The sequence below is a fragment of the Phyllobates terribilis genome, unplaced genomic scaffold (genome assembly GCF_046119375.1).
Source record: "Phyllobates terribilis strain yellow unplaced genomic scaffold, ASM4611937v1 Scaffold_7__3_contigs__length_470593459, whole genome shotgun sequence".
In the NCBI taxonomy this organism is placed as follows: Eukaryota; Metazoa; Chordata; class Amphibia; order Anura; family Dendrobatidae; genus Phyllobates; species Phyllobates terribilis.
This window is the reverse complement of record NW_027362767.1, coordinates 148,554,397-148,576,229: the sequence shown is the minus strand read 5'-3', so window position 1 is coordinate 148,576,229 and position 21,833 is coordinate 148,554,397. Positions and strand designations below refer to the sequence as shown.

Below are 21,833 nucleotides of genomic sequence, written 5' to 3'. Positions count from 1 at the left end.
AAGCCGAACAGCAAAAATATTACTTTTTGGGGGGGGGGGGATTTGGAAAATAACAAAAATGGTAGAAAATTTGAAAGAAAAACTTTTACAAGTGCGCTATATAGAAGGAGCAGCGACCATGAGGGATAATCTCCTCACACACTTGAATTTCACCTCACTGAACCGCGCACAGGCGCCGTCTGCTTCGCAGGATGGTTTCCTGACCTAAAATTGGGCGCGAAGGCGTCAGAAACACAAAGACGCGACGCCTGGGTCAAACAGCCGCGCAAGATCTTCTTTGACTGACTTTAGCAGTAGCCAATCGGAATTAACTGCGCTCGCACTTCCAGCCAATAAACGTAAGCGTTGGGCGGGACCCCTCGCTGGTTTTTGAAATGACACTCTCTTTGGCCAATAGCGTGGCAGACATTGCCTCCGTCGCCCAATGGAATGTGAGGAGGGGCGTTGCTAATGTGAGGGGATGCCTGTACCCTGTAATGGAGTCTCAGTTGGTGAGCGGCCATTGAGAGAGAAGGGAGCCCTGCTGAGAGGGGTCAGGGGGCCCTGTACCGGAGCGCCGCGTGCCTCTTTACCGTTCGCCTTTTTCACGTTTTGCGCTTTACGTGCGTCGTGAGTTACTTTCCCGCTTCTAAAGTTTGTTTTTTTATTCCTCTGACGTGACCCCCGCTGAAGGTTGGCCCGGGAAAATGGAGATGAAGAAGCGCATCACCCTGGAGTTAAGGAACAGATCACCCGCTGAGGTAGGAGCACCGGAGGGGTCACACACACACACACACACACTGGACCCCCCTCTGCTGGGGAATAATGGAGCGCTCCGTGCAGGGTGATGTCTCCCAGCGGCCGGAGCGGGGTTTCCCTCCCAGCGTGTCCGGGCTCCGGCTGTGGAGCGGCTCCTCTCCCGCGCGCTGCTGCTACTGCCAAAGTTTCCACATGGAGAGAAGGAGAGGCGGCACCGGAGCATGGCTGCCGGGAGGACCGGGGCTGGGGGAGCACGGCTGCCGGCAGGACCGGGGCTGGGGGAGCACGGCTGCCGGGAGGACCGGGGCTGGGGGAGCACGGCTGCCGGGAGGACCGGGGCTGGGGGAGCACGGAGGGGTCAGGTGGGGAAAGGGTTGGGTGTCATCCTAAACAGCCTGAAGTGACAGGTGTATATCTGTGTATATATAATACACACCCCTGCATATACTCAGCCCCCCCCTCCCGCATACACACCACACCCCCCCTCCCGCATACACACCACACACCCCCTCCCGCATACACACCACACCCCCCCTCCCGCATACACACCACACCCCCCCTCCCGCATACACACCACACCCCCCCTCCCGCATACACACCACACCCCCCCTCCCGCATACACACCACACCCCCCCTCCCGCATACACACCACACCCCCCCTCCCGCATACACACCACACCCCCCTCCCGCATACACACCACACCCCCCCCCTCCCGCATAGACACCACACCCCCCCTCCCGCATAGACACCACACCCCCCCTCCCGCATAGACACCACACACCCCCTCCCGCATAGACACCACACACCCCCTCCCGCATAGACACCACACACCCCCTCCCGCATAGACACCACACCCCCCCTCCCGCATACACACCACACCCCCCCTCCCGCATACACACCACACCCCCCCTCCCGCATACACACCACACCCCCCCTCCCGCATACACACCACACCCCCCCTCCCGCATACACACCACACCCCCCCTCCCGCATACACACCACACCCCCCCTCCCGCATACACACCACACCCCCCCTCCCGCATACACACCACACCCCCCCTCCCGCATACACACCACACCCCCCCTCCCGCATACACACCACACCCCCCCTCCCGCATACACACCACACCCCCCCTCCCGCATACACACCACACCCCCCCTCCCGCATACACACCACACCCCCCCTCCCGCATACACACCACACCCCCCCTCCCGCATACACACCACACCCCCCCTCCCGCATACACACCACACCCCCCCTCCCGCATACACACCACACCCCCCCCTCCCGCATACACACCACACCCCCCCCTCCCGCATACACACCACACCCCCCCCTCCCGCATACACACCACACCCCCCCCTCCCGCATACACACCACACCCCCCCTCCCGCATACACACCACACCCCCCCTCCCGCATACACACCACACCCCCCCTCCCGCATACACACCACACCCCCCCTCCCGCATACACACCACACCCCCCCTCCCGCATACACACCACACCCCCCCTCCCGCATACACACCACACCCCCCCTCCCGCATACACACCACACCCCCCCTCCCGCATACACACCACACCCCCCCTCCCGCATACACACCACACCCCCCCTCCCGCATACACACCACACCCCCCCCTCCCGCATACACACCACACCCCCCCTCCCGCATACACACCACACCCCCCCCTCCCGCATACACACCACACCCCCCCCTCCCGCATACACACCACACCCCCCCCCTCCCGCATACACACCACACCCCCCCCCTCCCGCATACACACCACACCCCCCCCTCCCGCATACACACCACACCCCCCCCTCCCGCATACACACCACACCCCCCCCTCCCGCATACACACCACACCCCCCCCTCCCGCATACACACCACACCCCCCCCTCCCGCATACACACCACACCCCCCCCTCCCGCATACACACCACACCCCCCCCTCCCGCATACACACCACACCCCCCCCTCCCGCATACACACCACACCCCCCCTCCCGCATACACACCACACCCCCCCTCCCGCATACACACCACACCCCCGCATATACTCACCCGCCCGCATACATATACACACCACACCCCCCCGCATACATATACACACCACACACCCCTCCCGCATACACACCACACCCCCGCATATACTCACCCGTCCGCATACATATACACACCACACCCCCCCTCCCGCATACACACCACACCCCCCCTCCCACATACACACCACACCCCCGCATATACACACCACACCCCCCTCCCGCATACACACCACGCCCCCCCTCCCGCATACACACCACACCCCCCCCCCGCATACACACCACACCCCCGCATATACTCACACGCCCGCATACATATACACCACACACCCCCCCCGCATACACACCACCCCCCCGCATATACTCACCCGCCCGCATACATATACACACCACGCCCTCCCGCATACATACACACCACACCCCTGCATATACTCACCCCCCCCGCATACACACCACCACACACACACCCCCGCATGCATACACACCACCCCCCCTGCATACACTACACACCACCCCCCGCATATACTCACCCCCCCGCATACATACACACCACACCCCCGCATATACTCACCCCCCGCATACATACACACCACCACCCCCCCCTCCTGCATACATACACACCACACCCCCGCATATACTCACCCCCCCGCATACATACACACCACACCCCCGCATATACTCACCCCCCCCGCATACATACACACCACACCCCCGCATATACTCACCCCCCCCCCCCCCCGCATACATACACACCACACCGCCGCATATACTCACCCCCCCCCGACATACATACACACCATCCACACCCCTGCATATACTGCCCCCCCACATACATACACACCACACACACACACACCCCCGCATACATAAACACCCCACCCCCTCCCACATACACACCACACCCCCCGCATACATACACACCACACCCCCTCCCCCCCCCGCATACATACACACCACACCCCCGCATATACACACCACACCCCCTGCATGCATACACACCACACCCCCCTCCCCCCCCCGCATACATACACACCACACCCCCCTCCCCCCCCCCGCATACATACACACTACACCCCCCTCCCCCCCCCCGCATACATACACACCACACCCCCCTCCCCCCCCCCGCATACATACACACTACACCCCCCTCCCCCCCCGCATACATACACACCACACCCCCCTCCCGCATATACACACCACACCCCCGCATATACACACCACACCCCCGCATATACACACCACACCCCCGCATACATACACACCACACCCCCGCATATACATGCGCCCTCCCGCCACACACACACACACACACCCTCGTTTATTTACTGACTTGTTAACATGTGCTGACGAACTGGGGCATAACATTCGTAGATTTGATGGTTGTCATCTTATCAGCATCACATCTCCTCTTTACACCAGGCGATTGGGACACGTGCACCCCATGCCCTTTAGCCGCTGGCCGTCTTCATCCTGAAGCATCTTCCTTGGTGTCTGTGTTTAAAAATTATACATAAACAATGGTGTAAACCTTATCTGAAGACTATAGAGTTTTTGTTCACCTGCCCCAGAGAAAAACACTTTCTTTTTCCGCTTTTCAGATCTGTGCAATTTTTCAATCTAAATTAAGTCATGTCCCCACTATCAGTATTCGGTCAGTATTTTTTCTGGAGTGGGAGCCAAAACCAGATGAGGAACAATCAGAGAAAAGGTATAATAGAAACAAGTCACCAATTCTGCATTTATCACCCACTCCTGAGAAAAATACTGAATACTGAGAGTGGGGCCATGGCCTTCTACTGAGAATTGCAGGCTGTGACACTTCTACAAATGTTCTCGCTGAGAGTTGAGCAGTTTACTTTTTCTTCGTGATACTTTGCATCTAGTTTGGGACAGTTTTGACAGCGGCTGAGTCATTGTATGAAGGTTAGAAAGTACAATAGCTACTAAGGACCCAGCAGTTATTTTCTCCTCCTGAATATGATGTGCGGAGATCATGCCTGTTCGCTTGGGCCCAGCTAATGGCCACTGACAGATAAGACGCCTGCGTGAAGCTCTCGCTCACATACAGGCACGGCTAGAAGTGAACGCCCTGTTGGTGTGGCTCTGTCCATGTCTGATCTGACCTCCCAGCCTGCCTTCACACTACTCCCCTTTTGGCCCGGTGTCAGGTTATGTTTGGTGTGACTAGACAGAATTGGACTTGTGCTCTCCCGGCAGCTGCTGCACCACAACCAGCTGTGGGGTGACACAATGCTGGGGGTTGTAACTCTGCAACTCTTTAGGGGAAGCAGCTACATTTTGCATTAATGATCCTGACTCCAAAAATAAAAAAACATTGGTCTTGGTTGAAGGCAAATTTCATAGATTTTTCCTTTCAGCAAATATTAAGTTTTTTTTCCCTATGATTCGGTCATAGGAAATCAAGCAACTCAAGTGCACTGAGGGGAAGCAGTTAGTGCATTGACACGCCCCTAGTGCACTTCCTACCTGCTTTCCATAGGGATTCTACACTAAATTTCTAATCATTGGCACGTCGGATCTCTACATAAAGGGTATCATTTTCATTGGGGGACAAGCTCCTACGCTGCAATACCACTAAGTCAGTGTTTAAGAACATCCCTTTAACCGCTTGGGCAATGACCCTATCAGTATGTCTTTGGAGTGTGGGAGGAAACTGGAGAACCCAGAGGAAACCCTTAAAACAAGGGGAGAACATACAAACTCCTTGCAGTTGTTGTCCTTGGTGGGATTTGAACCCATGACCGAAGAGCTCAAGGCTGCAGTACTAACCACTTCGTTGACTATGTAGCAGACTCGGGAGCTGAGGCTGTTGTGTACAGCGCAGGTGCCTGCATTGTTACATATCCAGAATCACAGAGTAACTGTTACCGTTGAAGGCGTCCAGCATGGCAGTTGTCAAACTAGCCCCGATCACATGTCAGCCGGGGCCTGCAATGGATGCTGGGCTTCATAGTTGACTGGTGCTATTGTGTTCCAGCGCGTAAGTACCGCAGTCTATAGCGTACACCAGATATGTTGGGCGAAAAATTAAGTTACGACTCTTGAAGTAAAAACAGAAACATATGAATGCGACACTTCCCCAGACTTTCTGCACCTCCCCTATTTATCAGCGGTTATTTGCTTCATCTGTGCTGCTGCCATCTTGGCGTGAGGGGATGTCTTCAGCTCGGAGCTGCTATTGCTTCAGGTAGAGTAATCTTTTAATGCTGCCCCCATTTGCTGGGCAGCTGCTGTTGGAAGTGATCATCTTGCAGCCCCCGCTCACTCGCTTGCCGGCTGTCAGCGGCCACCAGCACAAGTGACTTGTTGCTCTCAGCAGATGTTTTGGGATGTAGGTCACACCACACAAAACCCTCTCTTCTTCCTGCAATACCCTTCATCTGCAGGAGGAGGCAGCGTCTGCGATCTTACGGCCTCTTTTCAGTTAGCCATTAAAAGGTACCAACCACTGAGGACTCTGAAATCTAAATATTTTTCTATCTACTGGCTAACACGGTACAAGAATATATATTTTCCCTGTATCTTATGGCCACAAATCTGTCGAGGGCATAATTACCAGCGATCAGATGAATCTGCTTCACGTGTTCGCCAGTAATGCCTCTGTGGGGTCGGCACTCGTGATGGACGTCATCCGACCAACCAGTGGTGGCATGGCTGCCATGACCATGCACTCTATACTTTTACTACTTTATTTTTATTTTAATCGTTTATCATTTTTTTTTAATATTTGACTATATTTTACATTATTTTTTGTGCAGATGTTAATTTTTTTGCATAAATTGTCCAGTACACAATAACAAGATCTCTCGATTATTATTTATTTATTTTCCACTGTAACAAGAACAAACGTCCCCCTGTTGTGCCAGGCGTTGGGCAGGGCTGAGCAGGATCTGCTAGGTCCCAGCAGCTCCACTATGGAGGTAGAGGCCCGGTGATCCTGTGTGATCACTGCTGAAGCATCGTCAGCGGCGCCTCACTTAATGCCATGTAGCTGGTAAAGGAGAAGACGGAAGATGCCGATCTTCTCCCCAGGATCCTTGCTGTGCTCGACATCCAGGGAGAGACACCCTGTTTCTCCTAGGAGCCTTAACCCCGTCTCTGTAAACTTACAATGGTGTATCTGGTATTGTAGCTGCCCTATACCAAGTGGAACAGGGCTGCAATAATGCAGACAACCATAGTCATGAGTGGTGCGATTTCTGGGGGAAAAAAAAGTTTTTGTAGTCCCAGCACTTTGAGATCAGGTCACTGTTGAAGATGTTTTGCACAAATATAGTTATAATTTTTATTTTTGCTTTTCTTTACTAGGTGGCAGAGTTGGTTCTAGACAATTGCCGGTCAAGCAATGGCGAGATCGAGGGCTTAAGCGATAGTTTCAAAGAGCTGGAGTTCCTTAGTATGGCGAACGTAGAGCTCTCCTCTCTGGCAAAACTCCCCCAGATGTCAAAACTCCGAAAAGTAAGTAACGAGTCCCAGAAACCCGTTGTGTAATAGCATAGCGTCCACCCCTCGCTGGGAGGCAAAATGCACTTGTCTCCTCTGTGGCTGCACAGTGCTGTATGTCCTCTGCGTCGTTATACCTTCTAGGGGGTTTGCCCCCAATCCGGGTGTGTATTACTGCTCTGTGCCACTTACTGTATCCTCGTGTATCAGCCCCTAAGGGAGGTTCCAGAATCTCCCAGATTTGCCACCAGTGTGTGATTGGTGCTGGTCCAATCCGGATCATAATGGGATCATTGGCCGCAGCTACGGTTTACCCAAAAACCCTTTTATTCCTGTTGTACCTGTCAATGTAGATGTCAGCCCTTCACCCATCTGAAAAGGTAGGCCTGTCCAAATACAAGATGCCCAATCGTATCGCGCCCTTGACTTTCATCAGCAGCCATAGTTTCCACAATTAGATATTTACGAAGACAGCCGATGTCCAATAATAAATAGAATAGAAACCATGATAATAAAAAAATATTAATAAAATAAAACTATAATAGAAATATTGATAATGAATAGTAATATTCATATTGACGATGTATTAGAAATGTTTAAAAATACACGTAAAACGTATGAAAAAATGAAATAAAGTATATTAAATAAAATACTAATATATGAAAAATAATTGCTGTATTTATAAATTTATTTTTATCAATTATTTTTTCTCCTAGTTGGAGCTCAGCGATAACAGCATTTCTGGAGAGCTTGACGTATTAGCGGAAAGGTGTCCTAATCTCACCTACCTGAACCTGAGCGGTAACAAGATTAAGGACCTGAGCACGGTGGAAGCCCTGGTAATTTACAGCACGGAGCTCCCCCCATATACATTAGATTGCTGCCGGCTGAGCGATCTTCCCTCCCCCGCACTCGGGAGCATTTGATTGATGGGCGCTCTTGTGTTCTCAGTGAGCGAGCTAGTCCAAGGTGACTTATTTCCCAGAGAGCTAAAGGTCCGGCCGTTGGAGTAGTTGGGGGGGGGGGGTCCCCTCTGTCCCCTCTACGCGTTACTGACCACGATTGTCCGATCAGTGGAAGTTTCACTTATCGGACTTGTGGCCATTTATAAAGTGGGGCCCTTACACCGCTGCTGTAGACACGAGGGTAAGTGGCCATCACTACACTCTGCTTATGCCTTTTTAGATGTTGGCACTTCTGCTGGTTTAAAACCATAGTTGATTGCTGATCCTCGGTCAAATTATTGGAGCACGAGCACAAAAAATGTGGTATTGCCATCAGCTCCAGTGTTCAGGAGGGTAAGGGACTTCAGGTCACGGCAGTGCAGCAAAGTGCGACTTTAAATAAACCAGTGATATATTATAGATCGGCAGATAATGGCACGAGGGTCGCCATGTTTCAGTTTTGCAGTTTATAATGAAGTCTTGTTATTTTGCAGACAAACCTTAAAAACCTGAAGAGCTTGGACCTCTTCAACTGTGAACTTACCAACCTAGAAGACTACAGAGACAAGATATTCCGGAAACTTCCACAGATCACGTACCTGGACGGCTTCGATCAGGAAGACAACGAAGCACCTGACTCTGAAGAGGAGGATGCTGAGGGTTGGTAGTGAAATCTTATGTCCCTGTTCTCACAGCATTCACCAATATTCTGCTTTTTTTTTTCTGTTTTGGTCTCTGTTCTGAATTAGTTTGTTTCCCTACAGTATTGCAGAAGTATTCATTGGGCACCGTGGACCCCCATGTATAACCCGTACCGATTTAGAATATTGTGCATTGACTTCATTTTGCCTTTGCCTTTTTGCTTTTGCAGAGTGCGAGGAATACGAGGATGAAGATGATGAACCCGGTCCTCCTGGGGAGTATGAAGAGGAAGACGAGGAGGAGGAGGAGGGCGAGTCTGATCTAGGAGAGGATGAGGAAGAAGTTGGCCTCTCCTACCTGATGAAAGAAGAAATACACGTAAGCCGTGCACCAGACTAAGGGCAGATATATAGCGGATATCTGAGACGTGTTAAGCTCCATTCACACCTGAATTTGTTTATTTTATTTTTTTACATATTTCCACTTGGCTTCATTGACTATAGTAATGTCTGCTTGATTTTCTAGTTATTTCTCTATTTTATCCACTTTTTTTTGGAATGAGGCCTCTAATGTGAATGCTAATCTATTCCCTGAGCCATAGTTGTGGACTTCGCAGAGTAGATTTTAGCTAAAGGCTCAGCAAAGGGAAAGACGGATATGAAAGTTTAGAAAAAAAAATGTCAGCTGTGAAATGTGCAAGGAGCTTCGTGTAAATTGCATGTACTCCGCCTTTTTTTTTTTTTTCCCCCTGTAAGTTTTGTATAGGAGTCCATCTCTGAATCTGCCCCCTCCCCATCCGTTTAACCTTTGGAAGGCTGTCTCTAAAAAATAAAAAGTGTGCTTTTACATTTAACAAATTGTTTGTTCTTTCTGTCCAGGATGAAGAGGACGACGATGATTACGTTGAAGATGGTGGCGATGGAGAGGAGGAGGAGGAAGAAGAGGAAGGTAAAAGGCCATAGTATTTTTAATCAGTGATTGACTACCGGGGGCCTAAGGTACCCATAGTAAGCAAAGCTGGATTCAGGCATGGGTCCTACAAAAGGCCTGCTTCTTGTTTACACCAGGCAGCAATCTGCAGTCACGTGTGCTGTATTACCGGCATCACCGCTCAGAGATGGAACCTCTGATGATGCCAGCAGTATCACAAGGTGTACACGTACATGCTTTTGGTTACTGCTGTGGACTACGAGGGGGACTGTACTTGCAAATAGTTTTGCCTTATGCCAAGTCGTAGAGGCCCCGGATGATTAAATATGTATCCTATGTCATAGGGGGAAGGAATCTGAGATCTAGGTTTCTATATATGCACACACCGATCAGCCATTAAGACCACTGACCGATGTGAATTTTGGGACGCATGGGGTGGAGGGGGGTGTTTCAGGCAGTCAGTTCCTAAAGTTGCTGTTTTGGAAGCAGGAAAAATAAGCAAGCGTAAGGAGCTGAGCGACTTGAGCAACTTTGACAAGGGCCAAATTGTGATGGCTATGCGACTGGGTGAGAGCATCTCCAAAACGGCGGGTCTGGTGGGGTGTTCCCGGTGTGCGGTGGTTAGTACCTACCAAAACTGGTCCGAGGAAGTACAACTGGCGAGCCAGCAGCCGCTGATCGGTGTGTGTATAGTTATATCTTATATGTGTATATTTATGTGTATATGTATATGTATATATATATATATATATATATATATATATATATATATATATATATATATATATATATATATATATATATATATATATATATATATATATATATATATATATATATAATTTTTTTTTTTTTTTTTTTTTTTTTTTTTATATATATGTTTAATTTTTCTTTCTTTGCAGAAGAGGAAGCTGTTGAACGGGGAGAGAAAAGAAAACGGGCCACAGAAGATGAAGGGGAAGAAGACGAGGATTGAGATGGTGCTTTTCCGGAGGCTAAGGACCAGTCTCTTTTCTCTGAGCCCCAGGATTGCGGATTTATAGAGTGTAAAATGCAGATCTGTACGTCTCTACATGTACAATAGATGTCCCGGCAGAATTTAACTTGTAACTTTTTTTATAGGAAAAAGGTGTGGTTTTACGATTTTTTTTTTTTATTATTTTTTTTTGTGCCCCTTTTATCATTCCAAATATGTGAGGATCCTTTTATCCTAGTAATATTATCTAAAAACTTCCCTTCCTTTTATGCATCGTGTGACCCTCACCCCAGAGAGCTTCTCTGCACTCAGTAGCGGGTTATCTATCAGTGTGAAGTGATTCCCCCCCCCCCCCCCCCCCCCAAAAAAAAAAAAACTGCAGCTGTCATATATCCTATACATATATAGACACCCAGCCCCGTACTCCAGAGCAGCGCTCTCCATCTGTTGCAAAACTACAACTCCCAGCATGCCCAGACAGTAGTTTTGCAATCTCCTGGAGAGACTTAAAATGATTGACCATTACTAGAGCGGGAAGGGAGCAATACAAGGTTTTATGGGTGCGTAAAAATGAGGAAAACTGACCACTTCCCAGACCGCCCTCTTTAGCACCAATCATTTTTGTGAAGCTGTTCGGCAGCCAAAAATGGCGGCTTTAGATGAGCATTTCGCTGGGACACTTGTTCGCACATCTTTACCATTGCTCTGAGAGCAGGACCCCCTAAATTAAAGGTTATGTCCACCTTTATGCAAATAGCTTATTCTTTTAATGCCTATACATAGAAAGATGAGGCAACTTGGCAAGAGGGAATTGTTAACCCCCTTCCATGACGCACCAGTATGTATGGCTTGTACCGAGCATATACTGGGCAGGTGTTGTACAGCTGGTATCTGCTGCTAACAGCAGATCTGATGGCTGCTTTTAAATCCCTGCACCAGGCAATCGCTCTACTTAAATGCGGCTGTCAATCATTTCACCTTCTCCGGCAACATGATTACCAGGATTAAATGAGTTGCCATCTTGGTGCACCTATGAAGCTCCGCCTATGACTGGAGCACCACAATTTATAGTACAAGCGATCAAACGGGTGCAAGTCCTCCTGAGGGATTAAAAATACGCAGTGAAAAATAAGGCAAGTGTAACTGTCATTTCCATAGAATGCTTTGTCTCTAGCTCCTCCATAGAATGCTGAGCAGTAGAATGTTTGCTGTCTCTAGCTCCTCCCCCTCAATAGAATGCTGAGCAGTAGAATGTTTGCTGTCTCTAGCTCCTCCTCCATAGAATGCTGAGCTGTAGAATGTTTGCTGTCTCTAGCTCCTCCCCCTCAATAGAATGCTGAGCAGTAGAATGTTTGCCGTCTCTAGCTCCTCCTCCATAGAATGCTGAGCAGTAGAATGTTTGAGGTCTCTAGCTCCCCCCCTCCATAGAATGCTGAGCAGTAGAATGTTTGAGGTCTCTAGCTCCCCCCCTCCATAGAATGCTGAGCAGTAGAATGTTTGCAGTCTCTAGCTCCTCCCCCTCCATAGAATGCTGAGCAGTAGAATGTTTGCAGTCTCTAGCTCCTCCCCCTCCATAGAATGCTGAGCAGTAGAATGTTTGCCGTCTCTAGCTCCTCCCCCTCCATAGAATGCTGAGCAGTAGAATGTTTGCAGTCTCTAGCTCCCCCCCTCCATAGAATGCTGAGCAGTAGAATTTTTGCTGTCTCTAGCTCCTCCCCCTCCATAGAATGCTGAGCAGTAGAATGTTTGCCGTCTCTAGCTCCTCCCCCTCCATAGAATGCTGAGCAGTAGAATTTTTGCTGTCTCTAGCTCCTCCCCCTCCATAGAATGCTGAGCAGTAGAATGTTTGCCGTCTCTAGCTCCTCCCCCTCCATAGAATGCTGAGCAGTAGAATTTTTGCTGTCTCTAGCTCCTCCCCCTCCATAGAATGCTGAGCAGTAGAATGTTTGCCGTCTCTAGCTCCTCCCCCTCCATAGAATGCTGAGCAGTAGAATGTTTGCCGTCTCGAGCTCCTCCTCCTCCATAGAATGCTGAGCAGTAGAATGTTTGAGGTCTCTAGCTCCCCCCCTCCATAGAATGCTGAGCAGTAGAATGTTTGAGGTCTCTAGCTCCCCCCCTCCATAGAATGCTGAGCAGTAGAATGTTTGCAGTCTCTAGCTCCTCCCCCTCCATAGAATGCTGAGCAGTAGAATGTTTGCCGTCTCTAGCTCCTCCCCCTCCATAGAATGCTGAGCAGTAGAATGTTTGCAGTCTCTAGCTCCTCCCCCTCCATAGAATGCTGAGCAGTAGAATGTTTGCAGTCTCTAGCTCCCCCCCTCCATAGAATGCTGAGCAGAAGAATGTTTGCAGTCTCGAGCTCCTCCATAGAATGCTGAGCAGTAGAATGTTTGCTGTCTCGAGCTCCTCCATAGAATGCTGAGCAGTAGAATGTTTGCTGTCTCTAGCTCCCCCCCCTCCATAGAATGCTGAGCAGTAGAATGTTTGCTGTCTCGAGCTCCTCCATAGAATGCTGAGCAGTAGAATGTTTGCTGTCTCTAGCTCCTCCCCCTCCATAGAATGCTGAGCAGTAGAATGTTTGCAGTCTCTAGCTCCCCCCCCTCCATAGAATGCTGAGCAGTAGAATGTTTGCTGTCTCTAGCTCCCCCCCTCCATAGAATGCTGAGCAGTAGAATGTTTGCAGTCTCTAGCTCCTCCCCCTCCATAGAATGCTGAGCAGTAGAATTTTTGCCGTCACTAGCTCCTCCCCCTCGAGAGATGGCTGAAAGAGGCAAAGATGTCACAATTTTGCATTTTCACATGTATTATCGATTAATGGGAAAAAAATTAAAACTACAGTTACACTTCAAATCATCTGGCTTTTCCCTACTCTAAAATAAAAAAAAAAGGTATCGTGTCCATTAAGGTCCGATTAGTGAAAAAAATCAAAATACGGTAAATGCCGTAAAAAAGCGTGGGAAAAGGTTAGACCTTATCAGACTATTTTGTATCTACAGCTCCTTTTCAGAATATTCATCTCCATGGTAACCGACAACAAACAGTGTATTCTGATCCCACAGTCATACTCCTGTTTAGGAAACCTGCTTGCCATAGCTTTTGTGACAAAAACGCCAGAAAAATTATGCAAAACCACATTTACCCTGTAAAGGGCTCACTAGTAAAGTCTCCTCCCCCAGTGAATTACTTGAATGGTAAATCTGTAGCCGTGCTGCTCAGGCAGACGACCACTTTAACATGCCCCCTTAAGGTTCATGCCCCCTTAAGGCTCAGATGCCTGGCTGCCATCTGCTTTCGCCCCTTATATCCTGTTCCGTCTCTACTGAAACCAAATCTCACCCCCAGTAACTTATGTGGTTAAACGTCGACCACTTTATCGCATGGTGGTGACGACACCTTCTAGAGTCCCTGACATCAGCCTTTCAGATATAAGTTTTCTTTTTTTATTTTTGTGCAGATATATAAGGGTGGGTTTTATATTTACAGAGGGCTTTGTCCTACTTGAGATACTCTTTTATGGCAGTATGTATATAGTGTGATCAGTTACTTTTTGGATTCTCTTAAATGTGCAACTTTTTGTTTTTGAATAAAGCCATAACAGTGTTACCTGGTGTCGTACTCGTGTCTTGTCGCTTCAAAAATCTGAAGAATCGCTAAAGAAGTAACACGGGGACAAATCGCTGTCTACAAAAGTTCAGGCAACTGAGGACATCAGGAGACCTCCACCACTGCTTGCCATCACTTAACCCCTTGACCCCTGAATGCTGTTTGCACGTTAATGACCGGCATGGATTTATATAGTGTGACCTTAAAAGAATGGTAAAAAATAAATATGCTTACCTTCTGATGGCCCCCAGTGTCCTTATCCGATGCGTTTTGGCTTACCGGCAGTTCGCGGTGGATTAAAAGGACCTGCCATGACGTCATTTTAGTCACATGACTAAATGACGTCATGGAAGGTCCTTTTAGACCATCGCGAGCCGCCGGGGAGCCAGGACGCATCACTAAAGACACTGGGGGCCATCAGAAGGTAAGTATAATGTATATTTTATTCTTTTTTTTTTACAGGTACTACGGTACCAGTGTCCGGAGGAGAGTCTCATCTTCTCCAAACCCGGGTACCATCCGCACATTGAAACACATGGTATCTGCAGATGCAGTGATGCGGATTCCATGCGTTGTAATGTAAGTCAATGGCGGAGAAAACGCAGCGCTTCCGCAAAATAGGTAGTGCTGCGTTTTTTTCCGCAATGATAATCCGCAGCGGAAATCTCCGCAGCATGTGCATAGCACATGCGGATTATCATTGGGGAACATGGCAGACCTTCTACCAAGCATTTTTTTAACCGTTTTTGCCGCTGTGGAAAAGCTTAAAAAACGCATAGTGGGCACACAGCCTTAAGAAGTGTATTAATCCTTCAGGTGCTTCACAGGAATTTTTGGAATGTGGAAGAAAACCATGAACATTTTAACTTTTTTTCACAAAAATGTTACTTTAGACCCAATTTTTTTCCCCGCAAGGGTAACAAGAAAAAATGGACCCCAAAATTTGTTCTGCAATATCTCCTGAGCACCCTGATACCCCATGACGACAGCGGGTCACCATGGCATCAATCGGGACCCCGCGCTGACATCAAGGGGTCTCTGATCCAAGAGCAAGAAGGGCTTCTGTCCCTTTGCTCGCTTGCTAAATGCTGCGATCACAGGTTAAAGTTCCGGGAGCGTTGCAGGCACTGCTCCTTCCACTGAGTGCCGGGTGTTGGTTATCAGAATCGGCTGACACCCAGCAGCGCGATCGCTTTGCTGTAATATGTACCTGGTCCATAAGTCCCAGGGCACAGGGGCGTATTATTATGTAGCATGTCAGCAGGGGTTAAAGTGTTTTTATTTCCATTTTCAAATATGATATTGTTGAATACGGCTTATAGAAACAAGCAATTTTACAATTTACTGCTTCTTAAAATTTACAACCATTGCTGAGATATTAACATTTTTTTTCATTTGTTTGCAACTCATTGCCTAGGAGACCGACCGCTGCTGCTGTCTAGTTTATTCACACTGCACTAAACTGGCCGGGTTAGGAGGTAACAACTTGCTTCCTGACTTTAAAAACAGTGCTTACTAGTTCAATAGAAAAGAGCTTGTAAGCACTGTGCATGTTCTGGAGTCTGGCAGCAGTCGGTCTCCAAGGCAACGAGCTGTAAACAAGTGTTAATATCTTGGGAACGGTGAGATAATTTAATAAGCAGTAAATTGCTAAAGGTCTTATTTTTTGGGGGTTTTTTTTGGGTATTTTACCGCACTTGGATTTTTTTTTTCCCCGTTTTCCAGTACACGATATGGTAAAACCAATGCTGTCAGTCAAAAGCACAGCTTGTCCTGCAAAAAACAAGCCCCCACGTGGCCATACTGACTGAAAAATAAAAAAGTTATGGCTCTGGGGAGGAAAAAATGGGAAATCCCAAGGTGGTGAAGGGGTTAAAGTAGACCCCAAACACCTAGTCATATAAGATAACAATCGGGAAGTACTGGCTGCAGCGGTGACGACTGCGTGCATCTCGGCTGCAGCCAATCATCGTAACGGCACTGCTGCAGCCATAACACAGACTAACACTCGCTTTTTATTTATTTTTTAAGAATTTTTATGGGAAGATTTTTTTTTTTTTTTTAATTCTGTTCAGTTTTTGGAGAAGGATTTGGAAGCAGATCAGCTCTGAAATTCACAGCAGAAAAGCAGCTTTTGCTCCCTCCGGTGGCAGGTCCTGGACACTGCCCTAACCCCTGTTCCATCATGTAGTAAACTCAGGACCCCCCTCCTCACAGGGCAGGTGAAGGGAAAAAAAGAATAGTTGGGTAGGTATTAAAAAAAACGTTTCCACTGATCTGTGTTCACAGCTCTGATGCAAAGGTGACAAATGTCCTTATCGTGAAAGGGTTAAAGCAAAAGAAAAAAAATGTGGTTGCCACTAGAGGGCGCGCAATATATGCTGTACTATTGGGTTCAGCGTGTGCACTACGCAGTCAGCTCCAATGCGCCCTCTAGTGGCAGCTTCGGCTTGTAGCGCTCACATCGACTAGCAGTGTTCATGCCTTAACAGTCAGCCAATTGGATTTCAGCACCAGCGAGAATGGAAATGATTGACACGTCACTCGTCCAATCAGAGGCGTTCCCCAGCAGGCGGGAAAAAATCAAGTAAGAGGCGGGAAAAGGGCGTTTGCTTTCTGAGGAGAAAGTCAATGTAATGGCGGCTGCGGGTTATATGTGTGTAAAAGAAGAGACCGTTAACCCTGCAGAGAGCGCACTCAGTATAAGCCATGGTGTGTGTACATGTACAAGGAGCTCACCCACATGGTCTACGTTTATGTGAATCACACATTTCCAGTCAGAACCGCAGCTTGGATGAAGAGACTGGTGTAAATAATGCTATAAAGATGGCCACCCTCCTTCCTGTACAGTGAAGGATAAGTGGCCGGCAGACATGACTGACACCGCTTATTCCAAGGATCAAACGAGTCGAAATCCTGTCACAATAAAACCCTTCAACCTCTTCCCTCCATCTTTAATTTTTGTGCCTTGCACTTTTTTTCCTCCCCTTTCTTCCAAGAGCCGTAACTTTTTTTCCCTTTTTCTCTCCCCATCGCCGTACGAGGGGATTTTTTTTTTTGCACCACGAGTTGTACTTTTCATTTTGCCATATAATATACCGAAAAACAGGGGAAAAAAATTCCAAGTGAAGTAAATGGTGGAGAATAAAACGCTCCCAACACTGATTTTTTGGGGGTTGATATTTTTACGCGTTTCTTGGTGCAGTAATGTGATTCTCCAGGACGGTTACAGCGAGGCCAAAATTATAGGGTTTTTTCCCCCATTATTTTATCTGGAAATGTAAAAAAATCTATATATATAATCGTCTTATCCCGTCTGTCTGTCCAGGAAATCCCGCGTCGCTCATTAGTCCGGCAGCGGCCAATCAGCGCCGGGGGATTTCTAAAAAAAACATGGCGGCCGTTAGCGGCTCATCTGCGGGACGGAGCTGAGCGGCGATGCAGCCGGGAGATGACCGGCGCGAGGCGCTCATCTCCCGGCCGGCAACAGCAGAAGGAACCCGACCGCCGGACCCATCTGCGGGACGGAGATGCAGCCGGTAGTTGAGCGGCGCGAGGCGCTCATCTCCCGGCCGGTAGCAGCGGAAGGACCGCCGGCGCCGCTGACCTCCATGCGGAAGGGAGGACCGGGGAGCGGCGCTGCGGGTCGGGATACTTCTCCTGCGAGCGCCCGCTATGTCCCGGGTTCTCGCAGCGGAAGTATCCGCACAGGCAGCGGCGCTCCCCGGTCCTCACCAAGACGATTCGATGATTGGTCACGGTCTTCGGACCTGACCAATCACTGATCTTAGAGTAAAACTTAAACACTATTGTGCTGATTGGTCGCCGACGCTGCCCGCGACCAATCACCGATTTGGGCGCCAAATTTAAATATCGGCCGTGACCAATCACCACAGCGGTGTTTAAATGTGGAGCCAAGATCGGTGATTGGTCGCGGACGATATTTAAATTTGGCGCCCAAATCGGTAATTGGTCGCGGCCGATATTTAAATTTGGCACCCAAATCGGTGATTGGTCGCGGTCGATATTTAAATTTGGCGCCCAAATCGGTGATTGGTCGCGGGCAGCGTCCGCGACCAATCAGCACAGTAGTGTTTAACTTTGGCCGCAAGATCAGTGATTGGTCGCGGGCCAAGTCCGCGACCAATCAACGATTTGTACGGCACGCGACCAATTGGACCCGCAGCGCCGTTCCCCGGTCCTCCCTTCACGCCCTAGCCGCATGGATGTCAGCGGCGCTGCCTGTGCGGGTACTTCCGCTACGAGAACCCGGGACATGAGCGGGCGCTCGGAGCAGAAGTATCCGGACCCGCAGCGCCGCTCCCCGGTCCTCCCTTCACACCCTAGTCGCTGATGTCCCCACAGTATCTGCATGGTGTTACAAAGGTCCGGACATTTGCGTTAAAAAACGCTGATTGGTTGCTGGCGCTGCCCGCGATCAATCACCGATTTCGGCGCCAAATTTAAATATCGGCCGCGACCAATCACCGATCTTGGCTCCACATTTAAACACCGCTGTACTGATTGGTCGCGGACGCTATTTAAATGTGCCGCCCAAATCGGTGATTGGTCGCGCACAGCGTCGGCGACCAATCAGCACAGCGGTGTTTAACTTTACCGCGAAGATCACTGATTGGTCGCGTGCGGAGAGCGCGACCAATCAGCGAATCGTATTGGTGAGCGGGGAGCGGAATCGTATTAGTGAGGACCGGGGAACGCCGCTGCCTGTGCGGCTACTTCCACTCCGAGAAGCCTGGAGATGAGCGACTGCTCGCAGCAGAAGTATCCGGACTCGCAGCGCCGCTCCCCGGTCCTCCCTTCACACCCTAGCCGCTGATGTCCCCACAGTATCCGCATGGTGTTACAAAGGTCCGGACATTTGTGTTAAAAATCGCTGATTGGTCGCTGGCGCTGCCCGCGACCAATCACCGATTTGGGCGCCAAATTCAAATATCGGCCGCGACCAATCAGCACAGCGGTGTTTAAATGTGGAGCCAAGATCGGTGATTGGTCGCGGCCGATATTTAAATTTGACGCCCAAATCGGTGATTGGTCGCGGGCAGCGCCCGCGACCAATCAGCGATTTTTCACACAAATGTCCGGACCTTTGTAACACTATGCGGATACTGTGGGGACATCAGCGGCTAGGGTGTGAAGGGAGGACCGGGGAGCGGCGCTGCGGGTCGGGATACTTCTGCTGCGAGCAGTCGCTCATCTCCCGGCTTCTCGGAGTGGAAGTGTCCGCACAGGCAGCGGCGCTCCCCGGTCCTCACTAATACGATTCCACTCCCCGCTCCGCACGAGACCAATCAGTGATCTTGGCGCTAAAGTTAAACACCGCTCTGCTGATTGGTCGCGGACGCTGCCCGCGACCAATCACCGATTTGGGCGCCACATTTAAATAGCGGCCGCGACCAATCACAGATCTTAGCGCCACATTTAAACACTGCTGTGCTAATTGGTCGCGGACACCAGCCACGACCAATCAGCGAGCTTGGCGCCAAATTTAAACCGCTCTGCTCATTGGTCGCGGACGCCAGACGCGTCCAATCAGCGAGATTGGCGCCAAATTTAAACAACGCTCTGCTGATTGATCGCGGTCGCTGGCCGAGATCAATCAGCAGTATTGCCGCAAAATTTAAACCCCACTCTGCTGATTGGTCGCGGCTCAGCGCCGGAGCCCGCATCAAAGGGAGGGAGACGACCTTGGACATACCTATACGTCCAAGGTCGTAAAGGGGTTAAATTGGGAAAAGGTGATGACTGAAACGTTTGGGGGTTTTTTTGTTATATTTTTTATGGCTACGGCGAATCTGATTATGATTTTTTTTTTAACTGGGGGACAAAAGTGTGAATCAAACATGTTTTTTTTTCATTAATTTTTTACAGAGGCAGCAATTCTGAATATGGTTTGTTTTTACTGAGGGAAAAAAGGGTGATTTAAGTGTATATTTGTTATTATTTTTTCATGGATGCGATGATTCTGTTTTTTTTTTTTTTTATTTCTTTTCTTTTTTAACTGGGTAAAAAAAGGGATGATTAAAATGTTCATGTTTTTAGCCTTACACTTTATTTTTTTATTCCTATAGGAGTCTTGAACCTGTGATCACTTGTGCAATGTACTTCAGTCATAGACTCGTCTGTGACCTTCCAAAAAGTACCACTGATAAGGAGGCCACAAGGGAGTTCAGCGGGTCATGGCAACCACTATCACGCCGCAAGAGGGGTGCCCGAAGGGTGGTGGATAACCCCGGATCTCCTTTAATTGGCAAGTTATCACCTAGCCGGTGGATAGGCGGTACATTCTGCACACACCATATTCGTGCTATAATTTGCCAACAGTGGGTGGGCTTAGCAGGATTCCATAAACACGCCCACTTTTGACAGGCCACTCCCTCCCTGAATTTGCAGAGCACCGCCTGATGTCACGACAGCACAGTAACGCTTTGGGAGCGCTCAGAAAACTTTACAACTTTTTCGGGAGTTCTCCCGTTTTTCCAGGATGTTCTCAAAAAAGCATGTATGATTACCAGGAGGGCACCTCTTCATAAATTTGGCGCAAAACGCAGTCGAAGCAGCCTACACGTCTGAGTGGCCCTCTCCATCAATCAGTGTGTGGCATATGGGGGGGTGGGGTGGGTCTGATTCCCGGGACCCTCATGAGCAGACCGACCAGCAGCATGATGGCAGAACATGTTCAGCGCTTACAAACTGTTTTCTACTGAGCTTGTTTTGAAGCCGGTCGCGATGGATTTTACGCGCTGACGCCTCCTAATCGGGTCCAGCTTCTGCACACTGCTTATAAGCTAAACAGCAGCGGTGGACGGTCTCCTAGGCAACGAGAACAGCTGCACATTATAAAAAGCAGCAAATTGCAAAAAGTTCTTGTATTTCCAAATAATATCATCTATGAGGATGGGTATAAAACCCTTTAATACATTTTCTATCTTCATAAACAGTCATGGCCAAAAGTGTTGGCACCCTTGAAATTGTTCCAGAAAATGAAGTATTTCTCCCAGACAATTATTGCAGTTGCACATGTTTTGTTATACACATGTTTATTTCCTTTGTGTGTTTTGGAACAACACAAAAAAAATTGAAAAAAAAGGTAAATTGGACATAATGTCAGACAAAATCTCAAAATGAGCCGGACAAAATTGTTGGCACCCTAAACTTAATATTTGGTTGCACACCCTTTGGAATAAATAACTGCAATCAAACGCTCCCTATAACCATCAACAAGCTTCTTGCACCTCTCAGCTGGAATTTTGGACCAATCTTCTTTTGGAAACTGCTCCAGGTCCCTGATATTTGAAGGCGGCTTCTCCCAACAGCAATGTTAAGATCTCTCCACAGGTGTTCAATGGGATTTAGATCCAACACTTTCGGCCATGACTGTATATACAGTGCTGGCCAAAAGTATTGGCACCCCTGCAATTCTGTCAGATAATACTCAGTTTCTTCCTGAAAATGATTGCAATCACAAATTCTTTGGT

The 21,833-nt window shown here is 49.1% G+C and overlaps 1 protein-coding gene across 2 annotated transcripts; it reads left to right on the top strand.

Moving 5' to 3' along the window:
- Positions 1-430: 430 nt before the first annotated feature.
- ANP32E (acidic nuclear phosphoprotein 32 family member E) lies at positions 431-14,337 on the top strand. 2 transcript variants are annotated; one of them, XM_073639425.1, is made up of 8 exons: positions 431-740; positions 7,111-7,260; positions 7,962-8,084; positions 8,684-8,849; positions 9,061-9,209; positions 9,710-9,779; positions 10,251-10,442; positions 10,664-14,337. In XM_073639425.1, exons 1-8 carry the CDS (start codon positions 687-689, stop codon positions 10,735-10,737), a joined length of 978 nt encoding a protein of 325 aa, XP_073495526.1. In that variant the 5' UTR covers positions 431-686; the 3' UTR covers positions 10,738-14,337. The 2 variants fall into 2 exon arrangements, with proteins under 2 accessions (XP_073495526.1, XP_073495527.1); XM_073639426.1 differs by lacking the exon at positions 10,251-10,442 and having other exon boundaries at positions 432-740.
- Positions 14,338-21,833: the final 7,496 nt, after the last annotated feature.

What these genes read in the sequence shown, in the direction of transcription:
- ANP32E (XM_073639425.1), top strand. Translation starts at nt 687, where the DNA reads ATGGAGATGAAGAAGCGCATCACCCTGGAGTTAAGGAACAGATCACCC. An exon ending in GGAACAGATCACCCGCTGAG is followed by an intron (nt 741 to 7,110) that starts GTAGGAGCACCG and finishes TTTCTTTACTAG; the next exon opens with GTGGCAGAGTTGGTTCTAGA. An exon ending in GGAGGAGGAAGAAGAGGAAG is followed by an intron (nt 9,780 to 10,250) that starts GTAAAAGGCCAT and finishes TTTTGGAAGCAG; the next exon opens with GAAAAATAAGCAAGCGTAAG.